A 15,865-nucleotide genomic window follows, 5' to 3' on the forward strand; every position below is an offset into this window, starting at 1 on the left:
TCTGCTAAATATGGGTATGTGACCAATAACATCTGATAAATATGTGTATGTGACCAATAACATCTGATATATATGGGTATGGGACCAATAACATCTGATATATATGGGTATGTGACCAATAACATCTGATAAATATGTGTATGTGACCAATAACATCTGATATATATGGGTATGTGACCAGTAACATCTGCTAAATATGGGTATGTGACCAATAACCTTTGATTTGCTTTATTTGCTTTAATCCTTCCATTGTTCTATCTGGTGTATGTTAAATGGAGGGAGAAGGGACTGGTCACAATTTAAGACTTATACATAGATAAGAAATTGGCATCATTCGTCCAATTAAATAATACATTCAAACTCACCCATTCACATTTTTTTCTCATTATTTACGAATCAGACACTATATCAAAGGGACAATTCAAAACTGTTGACATCCTCCCTGTACCACGTGTTTTATGATTTGCTACAGCGCCCTCCCATTTCAAAACACCTCATCTCACAGTTTGTCTCCTTTTTCTCCAGCTACACAGAGGCCTCTAATGGTCATCTCGAGGAGACTTGGGGTAAAGAGTTAAATATTGAGCGCTCAGATGATCTATGGGGAGAAGCCCTGTCTAGAATCCACTCCTGTTCCATCATTGCCAGATATCAATGGATACGATACAAAGTCAGGCATAGACTTCATTACTCCAAAACCAAATGACATAGAATTTACCCCCAGGTCTCCCCACTGTGTGACAAGTGTAAAGCCTCAGAAGGTTCATTAACTCATCATTTTAGGCTCTGCCCCCTACTTAGTAATTTCTGGAGGAACATATTTGATTGGTTTTCAAAGGTATATGAGAGAGCCATTGAACCTGAAGTGAAACTTGCTCTCTTTGGCTGCTCAGAGTCTGTTCTAAGATCGTCCTATGAGGAACAACAGGCTCTGAATATATACAAAATATACAACAACAAAGAAACAACTGATTTGATTTGTCCTGCATAGATCTGCTGTCTGGGGAGGAGAGTGTTCGCTCCCAGCTCCACAGGTTCTCTGCCAGCGTCTACTTCTCCTACTCGGCTATGCCTGGCAAACTGTTCCTACGCAAAGAGGTGAGCTGGAACTGCAGGCGAGAACATCTGCATTGTTCTACAATGTGTTTGCATTCTACTGTATGTGAATCACAATCATTTCCCTGTGTGTGTTCAGGTGTTTTACCCCAGAGAGAAGTTCAACCACCCCTACATCCTCAATCTCCTCTGTGAGCAGGTCAGTGTTGATTGTTTCCCCATGACCCTTCTTATTCACTACCTCCTACATATCACACCTTATATTAATATAAATCTGGGTTTTTGTTTCCCTTTCAGATCATGAGAGACACGTACTGTGACACCTGTGTGAGGATCTCCAGAGAGGAGAGGAGGAAAATGAAGGACCTACTGGGTGAGTCTTTTTTTACCAGGGGAGTCTAGTTGTTTTTTTTACCAGGGGAGTCTAGTTGGTGATTCCCGGTAAATATTACTGTTCTGAACCTCCATCCCACTGTATCTCCTTACGTTCTCTCCCTCCTTTCTTCTCTCTCTATTCTCTCTCTATTCTCCGTCCTTCTCTCTCTATTCTCTCTCTATTCTCCCTCCTTCTCTCTCTTTTCTCCCTCCTTCTCTCTCTATTCTCTCTATTCTCCCTCCTTTCTTCTCTCTCTATTCTCTCTCTATTCTCTCTCCCTCCTCTCTCTATTCTCCCTCCTTCTCTCTCTCCTCTCACTCCTTCTCTCTCTATTCTCCCTCCTTCTCTCTCTTTTCTCCCTCCTTCTCTCTCTATTCTCCCTCCTTTATTCTCTCTCTATTCTCTCTCTATTCTCCCTCCTTCTCTCTCTATTCTCTGTCCTTCTCTCTCTATTCTCTCTCTACTCTCCCTCTCTTCTCCCTCCTTCTCTCTCTATTCTCCCTCCTTCTCTCTCTATTCTCCCTCATTCTCTCTCTATTCTCGCTCCTCTCTCTATTCTCTCTCTACTCTCCCTCTCTTCTCCCTCCTTCTCTCTCTATTCTCCCTCCTTCTCTCTCTATTCTCGCTCCTTCTCTCTCTATTCTCTCTCTACTCTCCCTCTCCTCTCCCTCCTTCTCTCTCTATTCTCTCTCCTTCTTTCTCTATTCTCCCTCCTTCTCTCTCTATTCTCGCTCCTTCTCTCTCTATTCTCTCTCTACTCTCCCTCTCTTCTCCCTCCTTCTCTCTCTATTCTCCCTCCTTCTCTCTCTATTCTCCCTCCTTCTCTCTCTATTCTCGCTCCATCTCTCTCTATTCTCTCTCTACTCTCCCTCTCCTCTCCCTCCTTCTCTCTCTATTCTCTCTCCTTCTCTCTCTATTCTCCCTCCTTCTCTCTCTATTCTCGCTCCTTCTCTCTCTATTCTCTCTCTACTCTCCCTCTCTTCTCCCTCCTTCTCTCTCTATTCTCCCTCCTTCTCTCTCCATTCTCTGTCATTTTCTCTCTATTCTCCCTCTATTCCAGCCAGTTTCAACGTGGGTACAAGTGTCAGCTTGGTCCAGGATGACACCATGAAGAAGAGGATAGTGATGGCTGCCAGAGACAACTGGGAAAACTACTTCACAAGACTGTTCCCTGTCAAAGTGAGTTAGTCCCCCCCCCCCTCTCTCTCCTGTGTGTGAGAGGCTGGAGTGTGTTTAAACCTGTGTCTGTGTGTGTGTGTGTGTGTGTGTGTGTGCGTGCGTGCGTGCGTGCGTGCGTGCGTGTGTGTTGTAGGGTGATACCAGCGGGGACACCCAGGTATTGGGTGTGTCTCATCGTGGGCTTCGTCTGCTGAAGGTGGCCAGAGCCTCAGGCATCAACCCCAAACACCTGATCCTGCTACGCAGCTACAGGTACTCTCATCCTTCAATCACAACCAAATGGAAAAGACATATGAACTATGAATGTATGTATGATGAAGTGAGAGTATACATCTAGTATGTGATGTCGGTGTATGTTCTCCCAGCATGTGTACAGTAAGTGCTGTGGTTTTCTCTGTGTAGCTACGCGGAGCTGCTGTCGGTGAAGCTGCGGTCTGCAGACATGGTAGAATTCAGTCTGAAAGAAGAACAGCTGCAGCTGCAGAGCAACAGAGCTGCTCAGATCACTGCCGTGGTCAGGCTGTTCCACCAAGAACTCGTCGAGGTAAACCCCCTCCTCTTCCACATCTCATATCATTCAAATAGTTGTTTATATACACGTTACATGGCCAAAAGGATGTGGACACCTGCTCGTCGAACATCTCATTTAACAAACCATGGACATTAATATGGAGTTGGTCCCCCCTTTGCTGCTCTAACAGCCTCCACTCTTCTGGATGTTGGAACATTGCTGCAGGGACTTGCTTCCATTCAGCCACAAGAACATTAGTGAGGTCGGGCACTGATGTTGGGCGAATTGTCCTGGCTCGTAGTCGGCGTTCTAATGTAAATCAAAAGTGTTCGATGGGGTTGAGGTCAGGGCTCTGTGCAGGCCAGTCAAGTTCTTTCACACCGATCTCGACAAACCATTTCTGTATGGACCTCGCTTTGTGCACGGAGGCATTGTCATTCTGAAACAGGAAACTGTTACTACAATGTAGGAAGCACAGAATCGTTTCTAATGTAATTTTATGCTGTAGCGTTAAGATTACCCTTCACTGGAACTAAGGGGCCTAGCACAAAACAATTATTCCTCCTCCAACAAACTTTACAGTTGGCACTATGCATTCAGGCAGGTAGCATTCTCTTGGCATCCTCCAAACCCAGGCTTGTCCGTCGAACTGCCTGGTGTAAAGCAATCCATCACTCCAGAGAACGTGTTTCCACTGCTCCAGAGTCCAATGGCAGCGAGCTTTATAGCACTCTAGCTAATGCTTGGTATTGTGAATGGTGATCTTAGGCTTGTGTGCAGCTGCTCGGCCATGGAAACCCATTTCATGAAGCTTGTGACGAACAGTTCTTGTGCTGCTCGTTGCTTCTAGAGACAGTTTGGAACTTGGTAGTGAGTGTTGCAACCGAGGACAGACAATATTTATTGTTTCAGCCCTCTGCAGTCCTACTCTGTGAGCTTGTGTGGCCTACTACTATGTGGCTGAGCTGTTGTTGCTCCTAGACCTCTCCACTTCACAATAACAGCCCTTACAGTTGACCGGGGCAGCTCAAGCAGGGCAGAGATTTGACAAACTGACTTGTTGGAAAAGTGACATGTTATGAGGGTGGGACGTTGAAAGTCACTGAGCTCTTTAGTTCTACTGCCAATGTTTGTCTATGGAGATTGCATGGCTGTGTGTTCGATTTTATACACCTGTCAGCAACGGGTGTGGCTGAAATAGCCAAATCCACAAATTTGAAGGGGTGTCCACATACTTGTGAATATATAGTGTACATTTCTTGGTACATCTTACTGTATAGAATCTTTGTTGTGTGTAACCTCCTACCAAACCTTCTCAGGGCTCGGATCATGTGATCGCTCTGAAGAGCTTTGAGACGGTCGACAAGAGCCTGCTCAACTTCCGCAAGGGTGACATCATCAAACTGCTGCCCATAGATGGCCTCAAACCAGGTGAGGTCATCACAGTGACCTTTGACCTCTGTCTCTCTCTCTCTCTCTGTGACAGTCCTAACCCTGCTCTCTCCCTCAGGTTGGTGTTTCGGTTCCATTGGGGGGCGCTCGGGTCTCTTCCCCACGGACATCACTCAGCCGTCTGCCCCTCCTGACTACCACCATGTCCACCTTGACCGCCGTGACGAGAGGAGGAAGAGCATGAGAGCTCCAACCCCCAGACCCACCTCCCACAACGGCTCAGCACAACCCAGCCGAGATGGCTCCGTCCTGGGGTCGGCTCGGTCGGTTCAGGGTAGTGAGATGAATGACGTACAGACGTTCCTGATGACAGAGTTTGCCATGAAATACTTCAGAGATGCTGACACTTGGTAAGAGGGGTCATTTTAATTGAACCTTTATTTAACTAGGTAAGTCAGTTAATAACCTATTCTTATTTACAATGACGGCCTACACCAGCCAAACCCAGACAACACTGGGCCAGTTGTGCGCCGCCCTATGGGACACACAATCACGGCCGGTTGTGATACAGCCTGGAATGTCAACCAGGGTCTGTAGTGATGCCTCTAGCACTGAGATGCAGTGCCTTAGACCGCTGCGCCACTCGGGAGCCCAATTACAACTCTGGTAATAGGGTTGTACAATGTACAATGTAATCCTATGTTTAGTGTTACAACTGTCTGCCATAACTACACAATCACCTCTTTTTTCTCTCTTTAATCATCACCCCTCCTTCCTCTTTCTCCTCCTCTTTCTCTTCCTCTTATTCCTCCTCGCTTTTTCTCTCTATCACAGCATGGAGGGTAGAGGTCTTCTTGATGGAGGTCGAAACTTCTCAGAGATGGTTCAGTACACAGAGGTTCCCGTTCGGGAATCTCTCATCCTGTACTCTGATCCTGATCTTAATAACCTGGCTGTCCAGGCCTTCATGAGTGAGTCCACACACACGCACACGCGCACACACACACACACACACACACACACACACACACACACACACACACACACACACACACACACACGCACACACACACACACACATAAACACACACGCACACACACACACACACACACACACACACACACACACACACACACACACACACACACACACACACACACACACACACACACACACACACACACACACACACACCTGCACTACATTGCGTATCAATTTTCCGCATTGATAATACTCTCTCTGAAGGTGTGATGCAGTTCATGGGAGACCAGCCTCTGGGGAATCACAAGTCTGAGGAAGACTGTGTCAGCCATGTCTTGATGGTGAGACATACATATATCTCACACACACACTATCGCTCACCGTACACTCCTAATGAGGATACGACTGCTTGAATGAAAACATGGGAGTAAAATCTGTCCATCGTGTTTGCGTGTTCAGCTGGGGAAGGAGAAGGAGTTCCTGAGAGATGAGATCTACTGCCAGGTCATTAAACAGACCACTAACAACACTCACAGGTGAGAGGCTGGCAGTCTGTGTATAAACCTTTACCTGTGAATAGTGTACAGAGGGTCAATTCCTTGCGTATGTGCGTGTGTGTGTTTTGTGTGTGTGGTATACAGGCAGAGCTGTACCCGAGGTTGGCGTTTATTGAACCTGGTAACAGGGTTCTTCCCCTGTTCTGGCACTCTCAATCCCTACGTCACACAACTCTTACAAAACATCAGCCAAGACCCCTCACACCCTTACCAAGGTACACACACACACAGCCCTGCTCCCCCCTCACACACTGGCGATGCCCCCAAAGATATCCCTTTAAAAGTCTGCAGCTGTCTGCTACCCCAGCGCTCTTCTGTATCCAATGCAGATGTGTGTGTGTGTGCGTGTGTGCGTGTGCATGTGTGTGCGTGTGTGTGTGTGTGTTTCCTCTCCATCTCAGAGCTGTCTCAATACTGTAAGGAGAACCTGTTCCGGTCTCTGATCCACGGAGGTCGCAGACATGTCCCCTCTCAAGTAGAGATGGAAGCCATACTGGTGAGACATGAGTGTGGATATTATTTTATTTTGTGACGATCAGTTCCGTCATCGCTTGGTGTGTGTTGTTCTCTGTAGGCTGGCAGAAGCTCTCGCCGGTTCCCCATCAAGCTGCCGGGTGGAGTAGACTTCCCCTGTAAGATACGCAGCTTTAGCGTAAGTCAAGACTCCTTCTCTCCTTTCCCCTGCCTCCCTTTCATTATCATCATGAAGAAAAATAAAGTTTGACTCTGTGTACCAAGGTGGCTCTGGAGGTGGTGGAAGAGCTGTGTACAGAGATGGGCATCCAGGACCTGTCAGAAGTCAACGAGTTCTCTATCCATGCCAGCCGGGACCAGGGTAGGAGGACAAACAGACATCATATAGCTTATATACTGTATGTCACGATCTTCTAATGAATTAACGGACCAAGGCGCAGCATACGTAGAGTTCCACATGTTTATTAATTGAAGCTCACAAAAACAATAAAGAGCAACGAAACGTGACGTTCTGTTGGGCTCACAGGCATCAACACAAAAACAAGATCCCACAAAAACCCAGTGGGTAAAGGCTGCCTAAATATGACCCCCAATCAGAGACAACGATAGACAGCTGCCTCTGATTGGGAACCATACCAGGCCAATATAGAAATACAAAAACTAGAGTACCCACCCTAGTCATACCCCAACCTAACCAAATTAAATAATACAAGGCTCTCTAAGGTCAGGGCGTGACAGTACCCCCCCCCCCCCCCCCCCTCCCCCACACACTTAGGTGTGGCCGCAAAACCTGACTCTATAGGGTAGGGTCCGGGTGGGCATCTAGCCTTGGTGGCGGCTCCGTTGCGGAATGTAGACCCTGCTCGGATCCGTCAGCTTCGGTTGCGGCCCTGGTGCGGGGATCGTCGCCGGGGACTCCGGACCGTGGATCGTCGCCGGAATCTAAAGACCGTGGATCGTCGCCAGGGACTCTGGACTGGGAACCCTCGCTGGAGGCTCTGTACTGGGAACCCTCGCTGGAGGCTCTGGACTGGGAACCCTCGCTGGAGGCTCTGGACTGGGAACCCTCGCTGGAAGCTCTGGACTAGGAACCCTCGCTGCAGGCTCTGGACTGGAAACCCTCGCTGGAGGCTCTGGACTGTGAACCCTCGCTGGAGGCTCTGGACTGGGTACCCTCGCTGGAGGCTCTGGACTAGGAACCCTCGCAGGAGGCTCTGGACTAGGAACCCTCGCTGGAGGCTCTGGACTGGGAACCCTCGCTGGAGGCTCTGGACTAGGAACCCTCGCTGGAGGCTCTGGACTAGGAACCCTCGCAGGAGGCTCTGGACTGGGAACCCTCGCTGGAGGCTCTGGACTGGAAACCCTCGCTGGAGGCTCTGGACTGTGAACCCTCGCTGGAGGCTCTGGACTGGGTACCCTCGCTGGAGGCTCTGGACTAGGAACCCTCGCAGGAGGCTCTGGACTAGGAACCCTCGCTGGAGGCTCTGGACTGGGAACCCTCGCTGGAGGCTCTGGACTAGGAACCCTCGCTGGAGGCTCTGGACTAGGAACCCGCGCAGGAGGCTCTGGACTGGGAACCCTCGCAGGAGGCTCTGGACTGGGAACCTCGCTGGAGGGTCTGGACTGGGAACCCTCGCTGGAGGCTCTGGACTGGGAACCCTCGCTGGAGGCTCTGGACTGGGGACCGTCGCCTGAATCTCCAGACTGTGGAGGCACACTGGAGTCCTGATGTGTGGGGCCAGCACAGGTGGCACCGGACTGGTGACACACACTTCAGGGAGAGTGCGAGGAGCAGCCACAGGACGTACCTGACTGGGAAGGCGCACTAGAGACCTGGTGCGTTGAACCGGCACAAATTGTACCGGAACAATGACACACACTTCAGGGCGAGTGCGTGGAGGAGACACAGGACGTACCGGACTGGGGAAGCGCACTGGAGGCCAGATGCGTGAAACTGGTGCAGATGACACCAGTCACGCTCCTCAGCTGCCCGCTCTGCAGCACTCTCATCGTCACCACCTCTCTCCGGAATCTTTTGTCGAGTTCCTCCTTCAACTCCCTGATGGTCTATGGCTCATTCCTCTGCTCCACCGACCACCCCGTGTGCCTCCCCCTCTGAATATTTGGCTGTCTTTTGAGATTTCTACCTGGCCGCGAACCCCGGCGTCGTCGCTGTCCTCCCTTCTCTTCTTGCGTCTCCCGCAAAGGAAGGCGATCCTGTCCTGCCAGGATTTCCTCCCAAGTCCAGGATCCCTTCCCATCCAATATCTCCTCCCAAGGCCAGGATACACTCTCCTCCTGGGCACGCTGCTTGGTCCTGTTGTGGTGGGATCTTCTGTCACGATCGTCGTGGTTATCATACTCGGACCAAGGCGCAGCATACGTAGAGTTCCACATGTTTATTAATTGAAACTCACAAAAACAATAAAGAGCAACGAAACGTGACGTTCTGTTGAGCTCACAGGCATCAACACAAAAACAAGATCCCACAAAACACAGTGGGTAATGGCCGCCTAAATACGATCCCCAATCAGAGAAAACGATAGACAGCTGCCTCTGATCGGGAACCATACCAGGCCAAGATAGAAATACAAAAATTTGAGTACCCACCCTAGTCACACCTCGACCTAACCTAAATTAGAGAATAAAAGGCTCTCTAAGGTCAGGGCGTGACAATATAACCCAAATGACTCCCCCAAACTGTTCACCTGCATCTGACAAAATATTGTTACACATTCATTTTGTGACCGCAAAAGGCTTCCCTTACAGTTAAAAAACCCCACATGATTTCACATGTGAAATTTCCAATGTGATCACATAAACCTTTCACATTCTAATTCTAATTGTCACATGATGCCCCCCCCAAACAGAAATGAGTCATTAGGATGTCACGAATTACATTGTGTGTTTATTTATACAGTAATTATTATTCAACATGTCCTCACCTGGGATTTGAACTCCATGTTACGCCTCCATGACTCTGTCAATAACTGATTTCACCTGTATTCCTACACTTTGGACTGCAAAGTAAATCTCAGCTTTGTTAAAAATAAAATAAAACAATACAAATTATATTTATCATAGTGATTCAGTAGTAACATTAAAACAGAATAAATCCTCCAACATTAGTCAGATTAACAGCAGTCAGATGGTATTATTTTGCTAAGTGCAGAGATGTTTTATAGGTAATGACTGTGTAGAGATGTTTTAAAGGGAATGAATGTGGGAATGAATTCTTCTCTCTTCATCCAGCCTTATCACAACCTCCTTCCTGCCTCTCTTCTTCTCTCTTCATCCTGCCTTATCACAACCTCCTTCCTGCCTCTCTTCTTCCCCTCCTCCGTCAGAGGGGATGATGCGGCCAATCCACCCTGATGAGTACCTATTTGACTTCCTTTTGGATGACGGCTCCATTTTCCTGTCCTTCCACCGCGTCGTGTGGACACACCCCCTTCACTTTGACAATGACCTGTACCTGGAGTTCCACTTCCAACAGGTACCGTAGTAACGACCCCGAGTTCTGCTATTACCATAGAAAACACCTCCAGTTATGTCAGGCCCTGGTGACAACCCTTCTGTCCCTGTAGTTCAATGAACTCCTTCTGTCCCTGTCTGTTACCTGCAGGTCCTGGGTGATTACCTGGATGGCAAACTGCTGCTGCCAAGCGGTGGTGCCAATGTTGTCCAGCAGATGGCAGAGCTGGCTGTCCTGCAGCATCTGGCACAGGGTCTTACTCAAGAGCCCTCTGTGTGAGTACTAGCCTTAACCTTTAGCCTTTAGCTCAGTGCTACTCACTATTTTTTGTAAGGGGGCCACTTTGGGTTGAGACAATCATTCAGAGAGCCGCACAGATCTTTAAGTTGTTATACGTTTTCTTCCAATATTATCGAATTATTCAATTTGAGAGCAAATTGAGAGCAATAGAGCACCTGTAATTGATTTGATGTACAGCACATCACAAATATATACATACACACATCACATAGGCTACATCACATGTATAAGACCCATATTAAGGGTTACCTCAGTCGTTGGATGAGAGAAAATGTCCCTGCTGCTCCTTGACTGAATTCATTCATAAATGTATAGTCTGTTGTTGCTATCCTTGTGAGGCAATCCAGGTGTGCATTGGTCATCCTGTTTCTCTGTTTTTGTTTCACAATATTCATTGTTGAAAATGTTGCTTCACATGAATAAGTCCTGACAAAAAAAATGGATGTCACCTTTTGCACACACTGCTTCAGAAGTGGATACTCTGTGTCTGACAAGGCTCCAGAAATGGGTAACACCTGCTCCTAGTTCACCTTGCAATGTGTCATTTTCCCTGCAGCTCCACTATCTATCTATTCCAGCACAGTCAGGACAGAGGGTTGTGATGACTGGGGTCAGAGATGACACTATCTCACTCTCTATTTCAGCACGGTCAGGACAGAGGGCTGTGATGACTGGGGTCAGAGATGACACTATCTCACTCTCTATTTCAGCACAGTCAGGACAGAGGGCTGTGATGACTCGGGTCAGAGATGACACTATCTCACTCTCTATTCCAGCACGGTCAGGACAGAGGGCTGTGATGACTGGGGTCAGAGATGACACTATCTCACTCTCTATTCCAGCACGGTCAGGACAGAAGGCTGTGATGACTGGGGTCAGAGATGACACTATCTCACTCTCTATTTCAGCACGGTCAGGACAGAGGGCTGTGATGACTGGGGTCAGAGATGACACTATCTCACTCTCTATTTCAGCACAGTCAGGACAGAGGGCTGTGATGACTGGGGTCAGAGATGACACTATCTCACTCTCTATTCCAGCACAGTCAGGACAGAGTGTTGTGATGACTGGTGTCAGAGATGACACTATCTCACTCTCTATTCCAGCACAGTCAGGACAGAGGGCTGTGATGACTGGGGTCAGAGATGACACTATCTCACTCTCTATTTCAGCACGGTCAGGACAGAGGGCTGTGATGACTGGGGTCAGAGATGACACTATCTCACTCTCTATTTCAGCACAGTCAGGACAGAGGGCTGTGATGACTCGGGTCAGAGATGACACTATCTCACTCTCTATTCCAGCACGGTCAGGACAGAGGGCTGTGATGACTGGGGTCAGAGATGACACTATCTCACTCTCTATTCCAGCACGGTCAGGACAGAAGGCTGTGATGACTGGGGTCAGAGATGACACTATCTCACTCTCTATTTCAGCACGGTCAGGACAGAGGGCTGTGATGACTGGGGTCAGAGATGACACTATCTCACTCTCTATTTCAGCACAGTCAGGACAGAGGGCTGTGATGACTGGGGTCAGAGATGACACTATCTCACTCTCTATTCCAGCACGGTCAGGACAGAGGGCTGTGATGACTCGGGTCAGAGATGACACTATCTCACTCTCTATTCCAGCACGGTCAGGACGGAGGGCTGTGATGACTTGGGTCAGAGATGACACTATCTCACTCTCTATTCCAGCACGGTCAGGACAGAGGGTTGTGATGACTGGGGTCAGAGATGACACTATCTCACTCTCTATTTCAGCACGGTCAGGACAGAGGGTTGTGATGACTGGGGTCAGAGATGACACTATCTCACTCTCTATTTCAGCACAGTCAGGACAGAGGGCTGTAATGACTGGGGTCAAAGATGACACTGGCACATGAAAGGGATTCTCAATGAAGTTTAAAAACTCCAGGATATCCTTGAATCTTGACTCAAACTCCAACTTCAACTCTTCCAACACACGCACAAATGCATCAAAGTTAACATGTTGCATTATGTCTGGGTTGGATGTGGTGACTGCTCTGAGTTTTGGGAAATGAACAATCTGTCTGTCAGGTATGAACAGTGTGGTGAATTTATTTTGAAATGCTGTGACCACATGCAGCATTTTGCCCAGAGTTGTAGCTTTCCCTTGGAGCTGGAGATTCACCGTGTTCAGGTGGTAGGTGATAGGTAAGGTGGTAGGTAAGTTAAAACAGCTTTAATATCCACTGTGGATCATCCAGCTCTGGCTCCTCTCTCCCCTTGCTCGCAACAAATTCATGGATTTGAGGGAGGAGAGAGAGCTGCTGTATTCTGTCTGGTATTCCTCCAGCAACTCACGGAACTGCCAGTGATTCAGTGCCCTTGCAATTATCATGTGCATCACGCGCACAACTTCCTGGATCAAATTCAGTCACCTTCTTTGAGTTTAACCACAAGTGCTTCCTGATGAATGATACAATGAAACGTGACACATTCGGGAATATCCTCTCTCTTTCTCATCAGGCCTGAGTCCCTTCTCCTTCCCTTGCATGTTTGGGGTGCCGTCAGTGCACACAGATGCCCGATTTGACCAGTCAATATTATTATCAGAAAAAAATGTAACAAAGGCTTTCAGAATATCAACATACAATATTTTAGTTAAGGCCAAAAAACATTATTTGACAATCTCCGCGTCTGTGAAGGTATTCTTGTTTCTCGCGACTATCCAAGCAATCTCATGTTGCCTCTGTCGTCTTCTCTGCAACAGTGCAAGATCTGTCCATCATTTGTTGTTGTCCTTTGAGCTGTCCTTTGGGTTGTGCTATTTTGTTGTTTCTGAAGTTGCTTTGTGGCGGATATGTTGTGTCAAAGTGGGCAATGTGTGACTGGAAATGTCGCTCTAAATTTTCTTGTTGAAAAAAAAAGACCTCTGTCCACTTCTCTTGGAACTTTTGGTGTTCTTCTTGACTCGTATCCTTCTCTTTGCCACCGGAGCCACGTTAGCTACATTAGCTACATTAGCTACATTAGCTAGCTGCATTTCCCCGCTGCCATCTTCCTGATTTTCCTTGTTCTCCGGTGGTTATTCGTTCTTCCTGATTTTCCTTGTTCTCCGGTGGTTATTCGTTCATAGCTGTCATGTTGTTCTCCGGTGGTTATTCGTTCATAGCTGTCATGTTGTTCTCCGGTGGTTATTCGTTCATAGCTGTCATGTTGTTCTCCAGCTCTTCCCCTCATTTTCATTGTCAATAGATTTACTTTTCTTTTTTTACAATAAATCGATCCATGTCGACCAGACTGCAAAATTAGCTAGTAGCAAACTGATACGTGTCAGTCCCTGTAGCTGAGCAGTTGTGTTCTATTTCGGCAAACGTTCTATTTCTGTTCAACAGCTGCGCTTTACTGCCATCTATCTGCCATCCAGGGAAAATCGGAAAATCACCGCGAGCCTCGCAATGAGTACCACTGCTTTAGCGCCTACACTCAGCAGCCCTCACTGTGAGCCATACGGTTGTTTTCAAACCGGACATCAGTGATAGTTCTCTCTGTCCTGTGTTAAGAGTGATAGAGTTACTGACAGTTCTCTCTCTTCTGTCCCTGTCAGGCCTGAACTGAAGGAGTACCTCCCCCGACAGGAAGGGGGCAGCACCAACCTGGAGCAGATCCACTCTATCTCCCTCAGAGAGAGAACCACCATGCTGTCCCTCAGCCCCCACGACGCCAAAGCACGCTTACTCGGTGAGGCACCAACACACACACACAGCACACACACACTTTTATTTTGGCCTTGGTTGTGTAAAGCACTTTGTGATAAATGTATTTGTAAATATATTTAGATTCACTATATCTACAGTATAATGCTGTATGAATATAATTATATTGATTGATTTGCTGCCTCTATCCCCAGAGTGCCTGAGCTCCCTACCTCTGTTCGGCTCTAATATCTTCCTGGCTCAGAAGGTCAGCCATCGCAGCTGCCCCTCGCCCTGCCTGGTGGCTGTCAACCAAGAAGAAGTGTTGTTCTGCCATCCCAAAACACAGGTAATGAATTTACACCCCAGAAACACTGTGTATGGAGGGACACCCCAAACGTACATAATGTAGGCATAGTGTTTCGGGAATTATGAGTGAACTGATTGATCATGATGAATTTTATGGATCTGTGGCTTTGAAAGATGTCTGCAATTATTAATGTTTTAATCATTTCTAGTTCGCATCTACAAATGCTTTCTAATAATTTTCCTGTGTTATTCAGGAGCGGGCGTTTGTGATCCCGTTGGTGGAAGTGCAGTCACTGAGCTTGGTCAAATCCAAGCAAGACAAGAAGGTGCCAGGAGTGGAGATCAAATACGGCAACCCAGGACGCCCAAAAACCATCACCGTCCACCTCAAGCAGGTGAAGTACAACTCAGTACACAGTAGGCTATGACAGTGCGATGGTCACCAACCCCCAGTCCCTTGTAGAGATACATGGAGTGCAGAATTTAGTTGGAGCTTTCCAGGACAACAGGTTGGTGACCACTGGTGTATAGGTTAGTTGTATAAGCTGTGAGGTTAGACAGTGGAAGGGACTTGGGCACTAAGGGCAGCGCACGTTAGAGATGCAACCTGAACGCTACTCAATAGTGTGTGTGTGTGTGTGTGTGTTTGTGTGTGTGTGTGTGTGTGTGTGTGTGTGTGTGTGTGTGTGTGTGTGTGTGTGTGTGTGTGTGTGTGTGTGTGTGTGTGTGTGTGTGTGTGTGTGTGTGTGTGTGTGTGCGTGTGTGTGTGTGTTCTCTGCCCTACAGGCCAAGGAGTTGTGCCACATCATTGCTGTCATTATGGAGAAACTGGTACAACCACCCATCAATAGTTCTGTCTCTAGCCGCAACTAGTAGATACGCGCACACGCGCACACACACACACACACACACACACTCTTAGAGAGGGAGCCTGCTGATACCCTCAGCCCAGATGTCTCAGGATCAGCCTATTGATTAACGGGCCTGCACTGATGATTATCAAAACAGATCAATGCCTTCATATTTTTATCTACATAATTTAGTTATAAAAAAGTCGACATATTACAGCTATGATTACCAATGAATGTCCACATTTTTAAATTCCTTTGTATAACCAATGTATCAATGTGAAGATTTATTTGCAATAAATGTTTGTGTAATTTAAGGCCAGGCACCACACCCTCACAGGGTAATTTTTTCCCCTTAATCAATATAGAAATGAACTTTTACCAGTTGAATGCAGACACAATTATAATATTTTTTTGTATTACAATTCTTCTGAAATATTTGGTTTAAATATGCAAATGACGCAATATCTAATTAAATGGCCACATATTTGCATATCATGCAAATCTAATTTTCTGTACACTGGATAAAGTCAGTCTAAATATTTGGTTTAATTTTGTTAAGACACTCCATGACCGGACTTGTCCAGAGCAGATTGTGGATAAATACTTGTTATCTTTCTATCTGTGAAATACTAGACACGCACATAAAATGCATTTTTGGCTCATTTTTCCAATGAAAATTTTATCTAGAATAAAAAATGTACAATATACAATATATGTACAAACGTTTGTGGACACCCCT

General features: G+C 47.2%; 1 protein-coding gene across 1 annotated transcript in view; it reads left to right on the forward strand.

The window, feature by feature from the left end:
- Nucleotides 1-15,163, forward strand: part of LOC139367839 (myosin XVB) — a 34,895-nt gene extending 19,732 nt beyond the window's left edge. The window contains 21 exon segments of the mRNA XM_071106178.1: nt 992-1,098; nt 1,196-1,255; nt 1,354-1,429; nt 2,493-2,611; nt 2,745-2,863; nt 3,014-3,155; nt 4,442-4,553; nt 4,633-4,924; nt 5,349-5,485; nt 5,761-5,837; nt 5,956-6,032; nt 6,138-6,268; nt 6,455-6,549; nt 6,628-6,705; nt 6,792-6,888; nt 9,875-10,023; nt 10,153-10,277; nt 13,879-14,012; nt 14,182-14,315; nt 14,530-14,670; nt 15,062-15,163. Coding sequence (XP_070962279.1) covers nt 992-1,098; nt 1,196-1,255; nt 1,354-1,429; nt 2,493-2,611; nt 2,745-2,863; nt 3,014-3,155; nt 4,442-4,553; nt 4,633-4,924; nt 5,349-5,485; nt 5,761-5,837; nt 5,956-6,032; nt 6,138-6,268; nt 6,455-6,549; nt 6,628-6,705; nt 6,792-6,888; nt 9,875-10,023; nt 10,153-10,277; nt 13,879-14,012; nt 14,182-14,315; nt 14,530-14,670; nt 15,062-15,148 — 2,489 coding nt within the window. The 3' untranslated portion in view covers nt 15,149-15,163.
- Nucleotides 15,164-15,865: the final 702 nt, after the last annotated feature.

Source organism: Oncorhynchus clarkii, chromosome 16 (genome assembly GCF_045791955.1).
Source record: "Oncorhynchus clarkii lewisi isolate Uvic-CL-2024 chromosome 16, UVic_Ocla_1.0, whole genome shotgun sequence".
Taxonomy (NCBI): domain Eukaryota; kingdom Metazoa; phylum Chordata; class Actinopteri; order Salmoniformes; family Salmonidae; genus Oncorhynchus; species Oncorhynchus clarkii.